Source organism: Raphanus sativus, chromosome 4, assembly GCF_000801105.2.
Source record: "Raphanus sativus cultivar WK10039 chromosome 4, ASM80110v3, whole genome shotgun sequence".
In the NCBI taxonomy this organism is placed as follows: domain Eukaryota; kingdom Viridiplantae; phylum Streptophyta; class Magnoliopsida; order Brassicales; family Brassicaceae; genus Raphanus; species Raphanus sativus.
Window position 1 is genome coordinate 30,672,439 of NC_079514.1, and position 17,794 is coordinate 30,690,232.

The 17,794-nt window shown below is 35.4% G+C and overlaps 4 protein-coding genes across 5 annotated transcripts; 3 read left to right on the forward strand and 1 right to left on the reverse strand.

Annotated features, from left to right (window-relative positions):
• The first annotated feature begins 439 nt into the window (after window positions 1-439).
• Window positions 440-1,589, forward strand: LOC108853476 (mRNA-decapping enzyme subunit 2-like). Its single transcript, XM_018626889.2, has one exon. It carries the CDS (start codon window positions 529-531, stop codon window positions 1,399-1,401), a length of 873 nt encoding a protein of 290 aa, XP_018482391.2. The 5' UTR covers window positions 440-528; the 3' UTR covers window positions 1,402-1,589.
• Window positions 1,590-3,273: 1,684 nt separating this feature from the next.
• On the forward strand, window positions 3,274-4,344 carry LOC108837667 (mRNA-decapping enzyme subunit 2-like). The gene has a single exon (XM_018610697.2). It carries the CDS (start codon window positions 3,364-3,366, stop codon window positions 4,240-4,242), a length of 879 nt encoding a protein of 292 aa, XP_018466199.2. The 5' UTR covers window positions 3,274-3,363; the 3' UTR covers window positions 4,243-4,344.
• Window positions 4,345-7,953: 3,609 nt separating this feature from the next.
• On the forward strand, window positions 7,954-9,044 carry LOC108853239 (mRNA-decapping enzyme subunit 2-like). The gene has a single exon (XM_018626680.2). The coding sequence runs from the start codon at window positions 8,025-8,027 to the stop codon at window positions 8,892-8,894; it is 870 nt and encodes a 289-aa protein (XP_018482182.2). The 5' UTR covers window positions 7,954-8,024; the 3' UTR covers window positions 8,895-9,044.
• A 3,505-nt stretch (window positions 9,045-12,549) lies between these two features.
• Window positions 12,550-13,815, reverse strand: LOC108853152 (putative cytochrome c oxidase subunit 5C-4). 2 transcript variants are annotated; one of them, XM_018626603.2, is made up of 3 exons: window positions 13,666-13,815; window positions 13,312-13,527; window positions 12,550-13,164 (listed from the first exon to the last, which is right to left on the reverse strand). In XM_018626603.2, the coding sequence occupies exon 2, from the start codon at window positions 13,514-13,516 to the stop codon at window positions 13,319-13,321; it is 198 nt and encodes a 65-aa protein (XP_018482105.1). In that variant the 5' UTR covers window positions 13,517-13,527; window positions 13,666-13,815; the 3' UTR covers window positions 12,550-13,164; window positions 13,312-13,318. The 2 variants fall into 2 exon arrangements, with proteins under 2 accessions (XP_018482105.1, XP_056863387.1); XM_057007407.1 differs by having other exon boundaries at window positions 13,312-13,524; window positions 13,666-13,803.
• Between the last annotated feature and the right edge of the window lie 3,979 nt (window positions 13,816-17,794).

A 17,794-nucleotide genomic window follows, 5' to 3' on the forward strand; every position in this document is an offset into this window, starting at 1 on the left:
ACCACTTTTTTATTTGTTTTCGAATATTTTATTGGGCTTTTATGGGCCGTCTTTCTTTTTTTTTTTAACGATAGCTCTCTCTTCGCTAATTAAAATAAATATCTCAATTATCCTTTCCATAAAAGGATAGGCAATTTAATATTTCGATTTGGAAACGCTTATTTTAGTATCACCGTCGATTTTGACACGTGAATTTTATCTCTGTGTTTGTTTTCAATATTTTATTGGACTTTTCTGGGCCGTCGTTTCTTTTTTTTTCCTCGTCGTTAGGTTGGTGTGTGTCTGGTCTGAAACGTCTAGAACGAAGCTCTCTCTTCACAACTAAAAATATATCTAAATTTTTGCATTAATCCTTTTCATAAAAGGAACAAAAAAATTCAAATATTTAGTATCTTTATAAAGACAAAGAAAAAATCGTATCATATAATATATCCAGAGAGCCAATAACTGGAGAGACCACTGCTTAGGGTTTTATAACTAGGAGAGAATAAGCATTACTACACAAGCAAGATATAAAAAAGAGAAATCATGTCGAAGAAGATCAAAAAGTGTCTCCCATCGAATGAGCTTCTCGAAGATCTTTGCATTCGATTTGTTCTGAATGCCCCTGAAGAAGATCAACAGTCTTTCGAGAGGATTTTGTTTCTTGTTGAGTGTGCTTATTGGTACTACGAAGATAGCGTTGTAGAGAACGATCCTAGGCTCATGTCCCTGCCGTTTAAAGGGTTTACGTGTCTCCTATTCAAAAGCTGCGAGATGTTGAGACCTTACCTTGCTCACATCGACGACATATTCAGAGATTTCAGTTCTTACAAGAGCCGAGTTCCCGTGGCGGGTGCGATTATCTTGGACGAGACATATGAACGTTGCTTGTTGGTCAAGGGATGGAAAAAATCGTCAACCTGGAGCTTTCCGCGTGGGAAGAAGGGTAAGGATGAAGAAGACTATGGTTGTGCTGTACGCGAGGTATTGGAAGAAACTGGGTTTGATGTCTCCGAGCTGCTTAAGAAAGAAGAATATATTGAGATTACATTCAGAGGAGAGCAAAGTGTGCGGCTTTACGTTGTTGCTGGTGTGAAAGATGATACAGCTTTTGCACCGTTAACCAAAAAGGAAATCAGCCAAATCGCATGGCATCCGCTTGATCGGCTTGATGATGGAGTTACTGGTCTCAAGCTGTACATGGTGGCACCTTTTCTTGCATCGTTGAAGTCGTGGATATCAAAGCATCCGTCTCCTGTAGCGCGGAGACTTGACAAGCCCATTAAAGCAATCTGTGTTTGGAATGCAAAGAAGGCAACAACAACGGAAAGAAGTTACAATAAAAAAGCCTCGAAACAGTCTCTGAAGTTCAACACATTAGCACTCTTGCCGGCCAAGGAATCATGTTCTTCAGCTTGACTAATTAAAGATATATATATATATATATGGGTGGTCAATATATGCGGTTGGATTGGTGGGTTTGTGTAGAGCAAAACAGTTGGATATGTTAATTATTTCTTTGCTATTTAGTTTATACCTGTGGCTCTCGTTTCTTTTAGAAGGAAGTGTTTAATTCTTGTACATGAATCATGATAGGGGCTAGTAGATAAAGAATGGCTGCGACCAGCTCTTTTTGCCATCTCAATTGTTACGTTCAAATCTCGAAAGCATCTATTTTGCTCTCGTCTCTAGCAGAGAATCTTAATCTTTACCTAATTTTGCAGCTTTTAATTACTACTTTTCACCTAAATGCCCAAGACTCTAGTTTCTCTTTACCTCAAAACGTTACGAGAATGAAATCACTAGAAAACCTATTTTTATATCCAGAAACCAGAAGATTATAACACAATTTATCACACGTTTAAATACCAACTTCGCGACAAATATGAAACATTTCGGACAAAGCTCACATCTATATATGGCTCAGAACAGTTTATTATTCCTGATAGAAGCAAAAAACAAATGACTGTGCTCTTTAAGTAGAAGTCGTTCCAGTTGTTGCAGACCCCTCCTCCAGCTTGTTGTAATTTTGCTGAACCTTCACTCTCATGGCCAGCTCTTTCTTACTCTGTTTTTGTTCTCTCTTGAGCATCCCTGTTTTGTTCTTACACACTCTGTTTTGATTCCTACGTCTCTCTCTCTCTGTTTTGCTTGTGTTTCATTGTACATAAGACACACTCTCTCTGTCTCTTTATTTACCCTCTCTGTATATGTTCATTCTTGGAGAGAAAAGAGAGAATACTTTTATGTTAACCTTACCTTAGGTATACTTTGATCAACACAACACTCCTTGTTGTTTGCCTTGTCTAAACAAATGGTTAGTTGCATCTTGACTTTATTTGTTGTAACTAAATCACAACTCAGCTCCTCTTTGGTCTGTAACCAACGTCAAGTGTCAACTTCTCCCACCTTGACTTTCTTCTTGTACGTGAACTTTTTCTTCGCTCTTATTCTTCTTTTACTTGTTCTCTTTCCTTTCCTTCTTACACTCCACGTTTCTTCTTCCTCTTTTGCTTGTTTCTTGTGCTTCTTCTTTGTTCTTCTTCTTGTATGGCAAGCTTCCTTGCTTTCACTTCTTCTCAATTGATTCCAACTTCTCTTTGTATGTTTAATCAAAGTTTCACTTCCAACACAGCTTCAGTTAAGAGAATAACCAACTTACCGTCTCTATGCAGGTTAGTTATTGTTACAAAACAATGAAAATCACAAGATTTGGTTTTAAGAAAACAAAAGGAAAATCATAGAATCTTTTCAAAAAAATTAGGAGAAATTGTGCACTATATGCAGGCATTGATGTTTTTTTATCATATAAAAATATCAGGTACAGTGCGTTGTCCTGTCCATTATGCAAGAGCTGATTGCAGATACATAAACACAGGTCCGACGGCAATAAACTAATCACAAACATAAAGAAACCGAGAGAGATCACAGAAAAAAGAAAATGGCCAAGGTTCGAGAAGAGGGAGAGAACAGAAAACATCAACGGCATCGTGTTGTTTCTTCTCACCGTCAAATTGGTTCGGTGAATGGCTCTAAGTCTGACACGTGTAAGGAAATCTTGGATTTTCTCAAAATTGGCCAAGGATCAAAATTCGAGAAGAGCGAGACCGAAAAACAACAACGGCTCGATCTCGCACGTGTAAGGAAATCTTTGGATTTTCTCAAATATCCTTTTTCTAAAAAGGAAATACTTGCAAAAAAAAGGAAAAAATATTTTCTAAACAAATATCAGATGTCAACGATTTAAAAAAGTATAAATATACATCCAAAGAGCTAGTGCTCGTTCTACTACTTCTCTGATACAACAACAAAAAAAAATAAAGAATCCCTACAAGTGATTCTAGAGTTGTAAGAAGAAGCCGTGTTAACACAAGAAAAAGAATGTCGAGGCTCCCGTCGAAGAAACTTCTTGACGATCTTTACAGTCGATTTGTTTTGAACGGTCCCGAGGAAGAAAAGCAGTCTTTGAATGGACTCATGTTTCTTGTAGAGAGCGCTCACTGGTACTACGAAGATGACGTCGTCGAAAACGACCAAACCCTAAAGTCGCTGTCTTTCAGAGAGTTTACTTGTCTCTTATTCAACAACTCTGATGTGTTGAGACCTTACGCTGCAAACATGGATAAGATATTGAGAGACTTTTTCGCTTACAAGTCTCGAGTCCCGGTCGCTGGTGCGATTATCCTTGACGAGACATACGAACGTTGCTTGCTGGTCAAGGGATGGAAACGATCATCCAGATGGAGCTTCCCACGAGGGAAGAAGAATACGAATGAAGAAGATGATGTTTGTGCTGTACGCGAAGTCCTTGAGGAGACAGGGTTTGATGTATCGAAGATGCTAAAGAAAGAAGAATACATCGAGTTTACATTCGAAGGAAAGAAAAGAGTGCGGCTTTACATTGTGGTTGGCGTGAGAGATGACACAGTTTTTGCACCGCTAACGAAGAAGGAGATCAGTCAGATCGCATGGCATCGGCTTGATGGGCTTGAAAGTGGATTCGCTGGTCTCAAGTTGTTTATGGTTGCACCTTTTCTTGCATCCCTGAAGTCGTGGATGTCATCAAAGCATCTCATGTCTCCTCTGAGCATTGATAAGCCCCTTAAACCACCACTCTGCGTGTGGAGTGCAGTAACAACCAAGATAAAGACAACGACAACAACAAAAACGGAAATAAGAAGATACAATGTAAAACCGTGGAAACAGTCTGTAAAGGTCAACAAGTCTGCAATTTTGCCGGCCTTGGGAATTTGTTCTTGAGTAGAGTCAGTTATATGGTTGATATTGGGAGTTATGATTTGGTGGGTTTGTATAGAGCAAAACTGTTGGATATGTTATACTTTTCTATTAGGTTTGTTGTACATGATACTGTATGATTACTATTCAGTAGTAATGCAATCAATCTGTATTCTTTATTTATTTTTAAAGACGTTTTTCTTATTAATTGCAGATCAAGTAACATTTGTTATACATACAAATTATAATATTAGATGCTTGCTTCTATGGAGAATACAAGTATGAACAATCAAAGACCTTTACAGAGACTCTCCTTGGAAAACAAGTAAATTTGCAGTAAGAGTAATGTCAGTCACACCTCGTTCATATCTTTCTTAAAATTGATTTGGTCTACCTTTGAATCCACAGAGCATTTTCCAAAGGTAGAAAGAAAGTAAGTAGCTTAATATGTTGTTCTCCAGCAGAGAATCTCAATCCACTTTTAACTGAAGCTGGAGATATCAGTGAAACAACTTCTACTACCTTGGAAAACAACAGAGAAACTCAATCCACTATTATTCCTTATGAAGCAATGGATCTGGTCTTAAGCAGAGGTAGTAGCAGTTGTTTCACTGATATCTGCAGCTTCAGTTAAAAGAGAGACGAACTCACCGTGTCTATATACAAGTTTGTTGTTGCTTCAGTTACAAAGGCCATTTGTTGTTACTGAGTTCTATACAGCTTCAGTTAAAAGAGAAACTTGGTGTCAAGTTAATTACAAAGGCAATTTACAGAGGCAAATATGACGGGTTAATGTACATTGTACATATTTCCTGCCTCAGGATGCAATGCTTGTTTTGGAGTTAACTCTAATGCGGTTGTCAAGTATACTTAGGGGTGGGCACTTTACCCGATATCCGAAGTGGCACCCGAACCCGACCTGAAAAACCCGAACCGAAATCCAAACCGAAGTAGAAAAATACCCGAACGGATATTAAGTTAAGAAAGATTGGATATCCGAACCCGAACCCGAACGGGTAATACCCGAACCCGAATGGATATCCGAAGATAACCGAACATATGTATACTTATCCTTATTTTTCTAGTTTACATATGCAACCAAAGAAGAAAGTTAACCGTACTCAGGCACTACCGCTGCTCGAGAGGATAGAGATGAACATGTGCCACCCGCGGTTCCTCCACCTGCGGTTCCACTGATTGATCAGGATGCCCTGAGGTAGATAGTGCACGATGCAGGTAGGAAGGCCGCTCAGGAGACAGTCCAGCAGGTTTCCTAGGAGGTTGCTAGGCAGATGGCTGCAGCTCAGTAAGTTCAGCATATTCCGCGTGGTCTAAGATTCAAGTGCAGCATGGTCCGAAGATTCATGAGTACCAGACCGTGCCAGTTCATGTTTAGCGGGACCAACATATTCCTGGTCAACAGCCCCCCCCCCCCCGGTTCAGCCCGTTCCATGGGGTTTTCAGGTTCCACCACCGCCATACACCTTCTTAGTGCAGTTATTTGAGTATGATGAGACAATTATCAAGATGATGAGACCGATGAAGTACATGAATTTGGAGCATTTAGCGGAACAATGGATGCTAAAATTGCTTATGATTAGATGCATAAATTGGATAAGTGTTTGAAAATCATCTTGTTTCCACCACCGCTCAAACTTAATATCGCGGGTTTATACCTACATGGTGATGCAGCAGTATGGTGAGATAAGGTGCGTTTGAGTCATGAGCCTGATGAGCTGACCTATGCAGACTTCATCTTTGCATTCAGCCAAAAGTATTTTCTAGGGAAGCCTTCCACCAGGAGAAGAATGCCTTCGAACATTTGAGGCAGGATACTAAGACTCTGAGGGAGTATGAGTTGAAGTTTAATCGACTTCGCAGGTTTACTGATAATAATATGGATAAGGAAGATCTGATCAGAAGGTTCTTAGATGGGTTGTGAATTGATTTTCACGGCATATGCAATGTGGTGACTTATACCAGCTTAAAGGATCTGGTAGAGAAGACTGTTGTTCAGGGGACATGTATGGTAGAAGATCAAAAAATCTTCACAGCAGTTGAGCCTAAGTCTAGAAAGACTTCTGAGTCACATAAGACCACCTAGCTGCCCTAGTTGCCAGCACAACCATTTTGGAAAGTGTATTAAGTTTCATTCATGTGGAAAAGATAGACCAAATGTCAAAAAATCTCTGGTTTAAACCTTTGAATGCGAAATTTGTGAGACAGATTGTTGCACCTAGAACGGCGTCTACAAATTGCTATAATTGGGGCCAGCGAAATCATATTTTCAGGGATTGCTTGGGAAGGGAACATGTAGAGGATCCATCACTGCCTAAGTGCCAAAACAACGATCCACGAGTTTTTTGCAATAGAAGATTAAGAGAGAGAGAGAGTTGAGTCTATAAATTTACGATTCTCCCATAAAAAAATTCCATTAGTCTTGTAAACCCTAAATTACTATTCTCTCAGATGATTTCCGCGGAAGTCTTCTAGTGCATTGTTTGTTAGAAAACTTAAATCACCTAAACTCTAAAATCAAATAAGTAACTAAATAGAATAAACATTTAACTAAACTAAAATCAACTTTTAAAGTATTTAATATACACAAAACCAAGCACATACATGTCAAATTTAATTTTTCAAAAGTAAAGTTAACATTCCAAAATATAACTCTAAAAATATAAATAATAATATAACATATGTTACCAAACCGTAAACCAAAGAATATCATAATCAATCTACATTCACTCATTTATGTTGAAAACAATTCAATTTTATTCTTATTTTATATCATTTACAAATGTTTATAATTACATGATTAATTTTTCTCCCATAAAAAATGTTATATTCGTAAAATTTATAAATTACTTCCAGTAAATCTTCTCATAGAAGACTTATAAAACCACAAAAAAAAATTCGGGATTATATTTGTAAAGATGTTTACTGATTTTTTGTTTGGTCATAAATGATTGTTGTAATTTCACTAGGTTATTTGATCATTTTTGTATTTGATTGAAATTGAAGTATACTTTTACATTTAAAATCAAGTTTTAAGTTTTTTTTTTGCCAAACAAAAAAAAAATTAGTAACATTAGAAAAAAATGAAAAAAAGCAAAAAAAATATTAAAGAGATAAATGAAATCAAGTTTTAAGTTTTAAGTTATTTTTGAAAAAAAATAATTATATTAAATTAGTAAAAATTTAAGTTGATTAGTAAAAAAAAATTTTACTAACATTATAGTAAAAAAATTTACTAACATTATAGTAAAAATAATTATATTAACTTGATTAGTAAAAAAAATCAAGTTTTAAGTTTTAAGTTATTTTTGAAAAAAAAAATAATTAAAAATGAAATTATATTAATAACATTAGATTATATGTTAAATTAGATAAATGATTATAAATAAATATAATAAAATTGTCAAAGCAAAAAAAATATTAAAGAGATAATCGAGAGAAATCATAGAAAAAAATGTCCAAGGATCAAGAAGAGCGAGACCAGAAAACAACAACGGCTCGATCTCGCACGTGTAAGGAAATCTTGGTTTTTTCCTTGCGCCGTCAAATTGGTTCGGTGAATGGCTCTCCGTCTGGGACGTGTCATGATATCTAAAAAGGAAAGATTCGTAAAAAAGGAAAAAAGATTTTCTAAACTAATATCAGATGTCAACGGTCAAAAAAGTATAAATATACATCCAAAGAGAGCACTCGTTCTCTACTTCTCTGATACAACACAACAACCAAAAAAAAAATCCTCAGAGTGATTCTAGAGTTGTAAGAAGAAGCCGTGTTGCACAAGAAAAACAATGTCGAGGCTCCCGTCGAAGAAAGTTCTTGACGATCTTTACAGTCGATTTGTTTTGAACGGCCCCGAGGAAGAAAAGCAGTCTTTGAATCGTCTCATGTTTCTTGTAGAGAGCGCTCACTGGTACTACGAAGATGACGTCGTCGAAAGCGACCAAACCCTAAAGTCGCTGTCTTTCAGAGAGTTTACTTGTCTCTTATTCAACAACTCTGATGTGTTGAGACCTTACGCTGCAAACATGGATAAGATATTGGGAGACTTTTTCGCTTACAAGTCTCGAGTCCCGGTCGCTGGTGCGATTATCCTTGACGAGACATACGAACGTTGCTTGCTGGTCAAGGGATGGAAACGATCATCCAGATGGAGCTTCCCACGAGGGAAGAAAAATACGAACGAAGAAGATGATGTTTGTGCTGTACGCGAAGTCCTTGAGGAGACAGGGTTTGATGTATCGAAGATGCTTAAGAAAGAAGAATACATCGAGTTCACATTCGAAGGAAAGAAAAGAGTGCGGCTTTACATTGTGGTTGGCGTGAGAGATGATACAGCTTTTGCACCGCAAACGAAGAAGGAGATCAGTCAGATCGCATGGCATCGGCTTGATGGGCTTGAAAGTGGATTCGCTGGTCTCAAGTTGTTTATGGTTGCACCTTTTCTTGCATCCCTGAAGTCGTGGATGTCATCAAAGCATCTCATGTCTCCTCTGAGCATTGATAAGCCCTTTAAACCACCACTCTGCGTGTGGAGTGCAGTAGCAACGAAGACAAGGACAATAACAAAAACGGAAAGAAAATACAATGTAAAACCGTGGAGACAGTCTCTAAAGGTCGACAAGTCTGCAGTTTTGCTGGCCTTGGGAATTTGTACTTGAGTTATGATTTGGTGGGTTTGTATAGAGCAAAACTGTTGCATATGTTATACTTTTCTATTTGGTTTGTTGTACATGATATTGTATTATCAGTATATTCAGTAGTGAATGAAACCAAGCTGTATTCTTTAATTTTAAAAGACGTTTTCCTTATTAGTTTCAGAGCAAGTAACATTGTTATATGTACAAATTATAATATTAGAAGCTTGCTTCTATGGAGAATTTATACTCAAGTATGAACAATCAAAGACCTTTTGATGTAACAGAGACTCTCCTTGGAAAACAGCACATCTCTGTTTTGGCAAATTTGCAGTAAGTAATGTCAATCACACCTCATTCATATCTTTGTTGACATTGATTTGGTCTACCTTCGAATCCACTTGATAAGCAACCACGTACAATATTGCTTCACCGCACCTTTGTTGTGGCTTTGTTGAGCAGAAACAAGCTCGATTGTTGTTGTACTTGAAATTTCTGTAGCAGCCACTTGTGAAGTCTGGAAACCACATGTGTCCCATTTATCCACATCCACAAGCCTGATCTATAATCCTCATTCAGTCAACTCACATGCTCCCTTCGGTCAAAAATGGCTGCCTTTAATATCCATAACACCAAATCAGAAACAATTTGGGATGAGCTTAAATCTCCATTTGTGTCTTATTCGGAACATCCCAACATCAAATTTTCTGTGTGCAAGCTCACTGGAAATCCAGACATACATATGATGTATCTCTGCAGCTGTAAACCCAGAAACCCATCTCAATAAGTTGTACCAGTGGCTCAATGCAGTTTTTATTTATTCTCACGTAGCCAACCATTTCCTTTCTCTCTGTTTTCACAGCTGTGATCAGTTGGTAGATTCAGAGGTTCTCTTTGCATCACTTCAATGAAATAACTGAAAGAGTTAACGATCTTTTTGAATACTACAAACAATTCCCTTTGAATACGACAATCCTCATGGCCATAACTCCCGTACTCCAACTGGAAACAGATGATCAGGTTTATATAGAACGCCCAACTGATCTGCCAATCGTTTAAAAGCCTCGCTTTGCATCATAATCAGCCGCTTAGGTTGCAAGTTTGAAACTGTTGCAACCCGTGAAACATGCTCTTGAACCAAAGCAGTCCTCGCCATCGTTACAACTAACTCCGAGTATTGTGCACAGCTTGATTCTGCCTGGGTGAGGATCTGCTACGAAGTCTCCAGCCAAATCGTAAAAACATCCTGTGTTATGTTCCCATGTATCTTTGTAACTGAGATTCTTCTTATAACCTGCCAGCAGTTCTTTCCAATTCAACAAGCTTGTCTTTTTTTTCTTGCTTGAGAGAAGACCAACCACACGTAACCATCTCTTAGTCTTCCACTGTCCAAGGCTGAGATACCAACTATCATTCTTACCGTCTTTATACTTGATTGTCCTGCTCCTCACCATCATCTCAAGATACCTTTTATCAATGTGTGGATGTTGTTGCTTCTGTTGTTTGAATTTGAACTTCCAAGATTTAGGAAACAGCCTAATTTTCTTCAGTCTCTGTAATTTGTGGCTTCTACTGAGCATTTTGTCGAATACTTGGTATGCAGTAGAAGTTGACTTACCCCCAGATGACTGCTCACAAAACTCAGGCACTTCTGACTCTAAATCAACAGAAACAGGGTACACAACCTCCTTTACGACCTGTTGGTCCTTAATGGCCATATCCCGTTCAATATCACCTAATAATATCTGTCTACGGCCAGGTTCCAGGACTGAAATTGATACCTGAGGTTGATCAGTACAGTTAACCATCACAACCAAAGCAGGCGTTTCCGATTGCAGAGATGGAGGTGAAGCTGTTTCCATTGGTTCACAATCACAACCCGAGTCTTCCTTATGAAACTTATCTCTGCGTTTGACATACGCCTCTGCTTCTCCATATATGAAACCATGCGCCAACGCAAGCTTTTGTAACTCCGTAAACTCTTCAGAAGCAAAGCGATTCTCCATCCAATCGATCCATGGTCTCAGATCATCACCGGTAAACACAGGAATCTCTATGAATCTTTCCTCTTCGTGATTATCAAGAATCCCAGCTACTTGCCGGATAACCTAACGGAGGACTGTTCCCGTATTGTTCCGATGAAGAAACAGATACCTGAGTCGGGAAGAATCCAATCGAATCCGCCCGAGGTGATTGTTGTTGTAACGTCGCCATGAATGATTGAACCGTTGCTTCTAGCCGATCGAACGTTGCATCGAAACTCTGATACGCCATTGTCGTCGTCGTCACCAAAAGCTTCAAAAGCTCGAACTGATAACGTCGCGATGCTTCGAGTCGCTCACCGCACCAATTGATAAGCAACCACGTACAATATTATTGCTTAACTTGCCTTCAAATGCAGAGACACTCCTCCGATTTGCCTTACAATTCTCTGTGATCTTTCGATGCCAGTAACAACACTCATGGATCTTTATTTATACTCCTATCTTCAGTAACTGCAAAGCCTCTCTATGAGTCAGCAACTTCACTTCCTTGCCAACAAAGCAACCATCAGCCACGTCAGCTCTTGTATTGGGTATATCTATCACCACTATTCTTCTGAAATATCAAGCCATAGCGCATTTTCCAAAGGTAGAAAGAAAGTATCTTAATATGGGTCTTCACCAGCAGAGAATCTCAATCCACTATTATTCCTTATGAAGATGATTTTTAATGGGATCTTGTCTTAAGCAGAGATAGTAGCAGTTGCTTCACTGATATCTCCAGCTTTAGTTCAAAGAGAAACGAACTTACTGTGTCTATATACAAGTTTGTTGTTGCTTCATTTACATAGGCGATTTGTTGTTACTGAGTTCTATACAGCTTCAGTTTAACTTTGTGGCAAACAATCTTAACTACAAAGGCGATTTGCAGAGGCAAATATGAAGGGTTAATGTACATTGCACATATTTCCTGATAAGGATAAGGATGATCAATGCTTGTTTTGGAGTTAACTCTAATGCGGTTTTGAAGTACTCTTCATGCTAAGCCCATGATGCTATATACTAAAAACGGTGAAAGATGGGATACGTTGGTGAAAGTAATATTAAACTTTACAAAATTTAAAAAATCTGGCCTATACAGGTTTCGAACCTGTGATATTAGCACGACGCTCTAACCAACTGAGCTAATAGGCCTTGTTGATATTTGTTTTTTATCAAATAATTTATTATTTATACAAATGTTAATTTTATCAGCTCGTGTATAGAGCCCACATGGTAACACCTCCTTGTTGTTGTTTATGTTCTTGCTTTATACACCTCCTTGTTTTTGTTTATGTTCTTGCTTTATCAAAGCAATCTTTTTTTTTGTCAACATGAAAGCAATCTTTTAATCAAGAATCTAGATAACAGAACTATTTTTTTATATAAACGAACTTTTAAACATGTTGGAGGGTGCCATGAGAGGTGCAGGAGGTTATCATGAATCTTGATAACAGGAATGGTAAACATTATTTCACTAACTAATTAAATCTATCCCGAGATCGCTGATTTCGGTTTCGCTCGATGTGCATGTATGGACAAACCTCATCTTAGCACCGCACCGCAGGAAGCGTGTAAGCTACTAAACACACTAGAACCTAGATGGTTTGAATCATTACATCTACCAAACTTCATGTGTTAGGCTCGTTACAAAGAAATTCAGCACAGGAAGCGTGTAAACTTCATGCGAGGTTACATGGCTCCAGAGTATGCTCTTTTCTAGGACAGTTATTGGGAAAGCTAATGTCAAAAGAGTTCTCGTCCTCTATATTGCGTGTGAAACCAGAAACAATGTTCTCGTGCCAGGCTCTGGTCATCTCCTACCGGAATAAGATTGCTCACAACCTCTTACTTTGAATTTCACCATCGTTGCCAGATTTGGAACCTCTATAGACAGACTGAATAGGTTGTTCGAAACCCTAGATCCATGTCTAAAAAACGAGTTGCTTCAATCACTAAGGCACGAGGCAGAAGTTTGTAAAGTTCTTCTGTGGGAAGAAGTCATCTGATTCCACCTCCAAACAGACCTCCATCTTTGCAGCTACATGCATATGAAATATCCGTGCCGACTCTGAACAACTAATGTTGCATATGAATGCATTACACGTAGCATTTTGAAGAAATCTTTCAACAACACTAACATCACATTTTCAAACATCGATCTAACGTTTCCATTGTTTTACAACATTTATTTAAAGAACAAAAACACACACACAACGCATTCCTTGTGTTGGTTCTTGATCTTGAACTCTTGTAAGTAAATATATGAGGTCCTGCATCAAGAAAACAAACAAAATCCAGATCAAAACATTAGATCTCATCTACCATTTTCAACTCTTCCATATATCCATGTCTAAAATGCTCAAGTATCCAAATTTCAAATCTAAAAACAATTGTAAGATAAATACAGAAGAACATACATGGATGCTACTCATCTGCAGCGACAACACTAATCTCTCCCTTCTCTAGCAAATCATAAAACTCCCTCGTTCGTCTTTGGTTGTTCCAATGATGCATCTTCCACAACCCTCCAGCCGCAAGTCCTAGTGCTATTCCATAGATTATCTCTTTGACTATGCTTGGTCCCTGGTACACAGCCTTCCTTATCTTTGGAACATTCGCCATTTTTAGATCTCCTAACCAAAATAATATTCCTATTTATCAGAACATATAATATTGGATTCTCTCCGATTTTCTAACGCAATATAGTAAAGTTCCATTCTACACTTTCCTCTAAGTGCAACCAAAGCCGAGAGTAGAAATGAAAAGCATACCTTAGAAACCAGGGTTTGAAAGATTCTGAGCACAGAGAAAAACAGAGAAGCTTCAAGACTCCACGAAACGAGAAAGATCTATTAAAAAGAAGAAGCATGCATTAATCACTTTTTCTATTGTTAAAACAACGGATAGGATTAAAGAATGGATGTGAGAGAGAAAGATCAACGGTTGTTTACGAGTCAGATTAGTTTTATATTTTCAAATCAAGGATACTAGTGTGCTCCTTGTTTGACAAGTGTAACACACGTCAACACCGCGAGAGAGTGTCACGTATGCTGTATTCAGTACGTATGAACTTAAGATTATGGTTTCATGTTTAGGGGTGGGCAAGGAGCTGACCCAGAATTTTGAGGTATCCTTGATCCACTCTGCTTATCATGGATAATCGATTTTTCGATTCAATATGATATGTAACTTTTTGGATATTCGGTGTCAAAAGCATTTAGAAAAATTAATATATTTTACCGAAAATCTAATTTGATCTACCAATCCAGTAAAATTAATAAAAATCATTTTTGTAAAAAATACTAAAAGAAAAATAAAATTTCAATATAAAGTAATAATATTTCACTAAAATTATTTAAAATTTGATATTTTAAAAAATTTAATGACTAAATAATTAATTTAGTAGATAAAAATACTAAAAATTATATATAATTTTATATATACATGTATATTACGGTTCAGATCGGATATTCTTTTTCTTTTAGTAAATATTTGTGATTTGCTATAAATATTGAATTTTAATATTTGTTTTGATTCGTGAAATTACATATATCCAAATTTTTTAATTTGAATCGAAACAACTAATAGATCAAATCATTTGTCCATCTTAGTCTCATCTTCTAAGATGGTTGAATTGTTGGTTCCTTAGTTTATATGGGCCACACAAACTTGCTCCAAGGTGATGATATAATTATGACAAATGGGCCGAGGGACAACCGGACAAGTTATAGTGCTTATTAAGAGCATCTCCAACAAGGAACTTCATTTTAAGGGCCAATGATCCTCAAAATGAGGGTTTGAGGATGGGTTACTCCAACAAGGATCTTCAAATTTATTTTTAGAATTTTATGTAATTTGCATTTCAGTCCCTAACTTTAATATAGATTAACTATCATCATTATATTTTTCATAGATAGATAGTACATACACACTGAAATTATAAACATAATATTTATAAATACAATTTATTATAACACAAAATTACATAAAATAATAATAAAACATAGATTAATTCATAAAAATATAGAAAAATACAAATTACTCATTATTGCCATTTCCATAGTATTCCCATATATGATCAATCAACGCATTTCGAAGTAAGAAATGAGCTTCTCAATTTTTTATCTGAAGATTACGAGTTAAAAACTGTTGGAATCGAGCATTTTCATTTATCGCCATTTCAACGGTTGCTTGTGGTGCCGGTCTTGCATCTCTAACGTGATTATCATGTTATGCATAATAATGCATGCTGTCATTATATCATGCAGTACCTGTTTTTGCCAATAACGTGATGATTCCGCCACGATAGCAAATTTTGATTGTAAAACAACGATGATGGTGGATCAAATTCATCACAGCGTCTCATTGGATCGAAGAAAGCAAAACTGAAAAGAAAACTTGATCAAGGTAATAACTCATCTACAGCTACTACGGTTTCATCAAATGAGGAAATCCTTAGTTTCTTAAAGGAAAATGCAACAACTAGAGAAAAAAATTACGAGATGGCCCAATTGCGTATACAAAATCAAGCAAAGAAATTAGCATTAAAAGAAATAGATCAAGAAAATAAAATACTGCTAACGAGTTTAAGCTCTATCGATGATGCTAATACACGTGAGTTTATTCGATCTGAACAAGCAAGAATCATCCAGAAAAGAAGAGAGCAACAACAGTCTCCTAGTACACCAAATTTCTATGGACCATATTTTGGTGATCTTGGAGGCTCGGGATCAAATCTACCTGATTATTAATATCAGTGTATTGATTATAATTTGTGTAATATATATGTGTGTAATATTTATTGTAAAATATTTAGTCTTGTACTTTTGATCTTTAATTTGTAATATATTGTTAAATTTAATATAAATGTTCTGTGAAATAATAAATATCTTTTAAGTAATATTTTTTATTTATTTATTTTATTTTAATTTTAACATATTTTATATTTTATATATATATATATATATATATATATATATATATATATATATATATGTGTGTGTGTGTATATATATGTATATATATCTGTATATATAAGATATATTTAAAGATTTAAGTGAAATATAGTTACAAGGATGAAAGTAATAAAAAAATTAATATTAGTACAAATATATGTAAGTTACAAATTTATAAGGACTAAATTGAAAAGTAAATAGTGTTTTGAGGGCCTGAATAGTGGAACCTCAAATTTGAGGTTTCACTATTCAGACCCTCAAAATTTGAGGATTTAAGGATCTGTTGGAATGACAAAAACCTTAAAATTTGAGGGTTTGAGGGTCTGTTGGAGATGCTCTAAGTTCATTATGATGTCTCAAAGTCGAAGTCATTTAATACACTTTAGCTAGGTGCATGAAATCTCTTTGGACCCTGATGTGTCTCCACCAAATCAACCCATCGAACTCTAGATAAGAGAAGCGTGAACCTGTCGCTTTTACTTTCTAACGAACTTTGGGGAGAAATGAATAATCAAGAAAAGTCGAATAAAAAACTGACCAACTGTTCAAATATATCACCGCCACTTGATCCAATGGTTACATGACACGTACCTTTATTACTTTCTTAAATTCTTCTAAAGTTGGGCACTAGACAAGTAATGTAGTTTCATTCCAACAAGTTAAAGCAGACAGATAAGAACTGGCGGATGTAGAACAATTTTTTCGTAGGGCAAGTCGTATGTAAACTTAATAAACATGGCTATAATATGATATTAGTAGGAGAAAATTTTATGAGATATTTTATACAAATTTTGAAAACTTCATGGTGCCACTTGCCATTTCCTTGGCTAACCTACACCCGCCATTGCAGATAAGACCATGTATAAGTTATAATGATTGTATGAATTCAACTATCCTAATTCACATTTTCCACAATTCTCTTTTACCTATTAATTCAACGCATATATAAATTTTATATTTGTAATAGTTTTGTTTAATAAATTTGACACCTTAATAAATGTTTTATTTCTATAACTTTTTTTGTCAATTTTTTTTGTTTCTATGACTTGATAGTTATATATCAATTCAATAATTAAGTGTAAGTAAACTAAATAATTAAAATGTTACAGTTCTGTAATTTTTTTTATTTTTATTCTTTACTATTTTCAAAAATAATGTTAAAATATTATTATTAAAATAAATATATGATAGCATACTTGAGTTCATAGAACTAACATTAGTAAAAAATAAATTATAAGAAAATTGATGTTTTTATTATATATCTAAATGAAATAAAACTAACCTTTGTTTATAGATCATTAAAAACTAATAAATTTTAAATATAATTTTTATTCTAAAAATATATTTACTATAAAATAATTAAGCTTAAATTATTTGGTAAAAACAAAACTAGATAACCAATAATAATAGGACATATATCAGTGGGTTTCACTTTATTTTCTTTCAACTAGTTAAAAGTTAAAAAATATTTATTGCTTATGAATCTATATATATATTATTTAATTCAACACCAACCTTATATTGGTTTACGTAGTTTTTTTGGTTTACGTAGTTGAATAAATTATTCAATGTGTTCGATGGTATGGATTCAAAAAAATTAGTGATCAAAAATTTCTTTTCATTAATAGTGTAGAAAATAACATGAACAATTAGAATATTCTTGCTTATTTTAGTTAATCAATTATACTTTTTTATACTATAAATATATTTTAATCATAATTACATATGATTTAAAATTATATAATAATAGTTAGATATAATCAAAACTAAAAGGCTACCACATAGTTATTTCAACAATCTCTAATAGTTTAGTTATATTGAAATATAAAAAAAAGATTTAATGTGAACCAAAAGTTTATGAAAATTAAATTGATATTTTAATTTAGTGAAGATCATCATAATCACCTAAATAATAGACTATTGAACTATTTAACTACTATTCTGA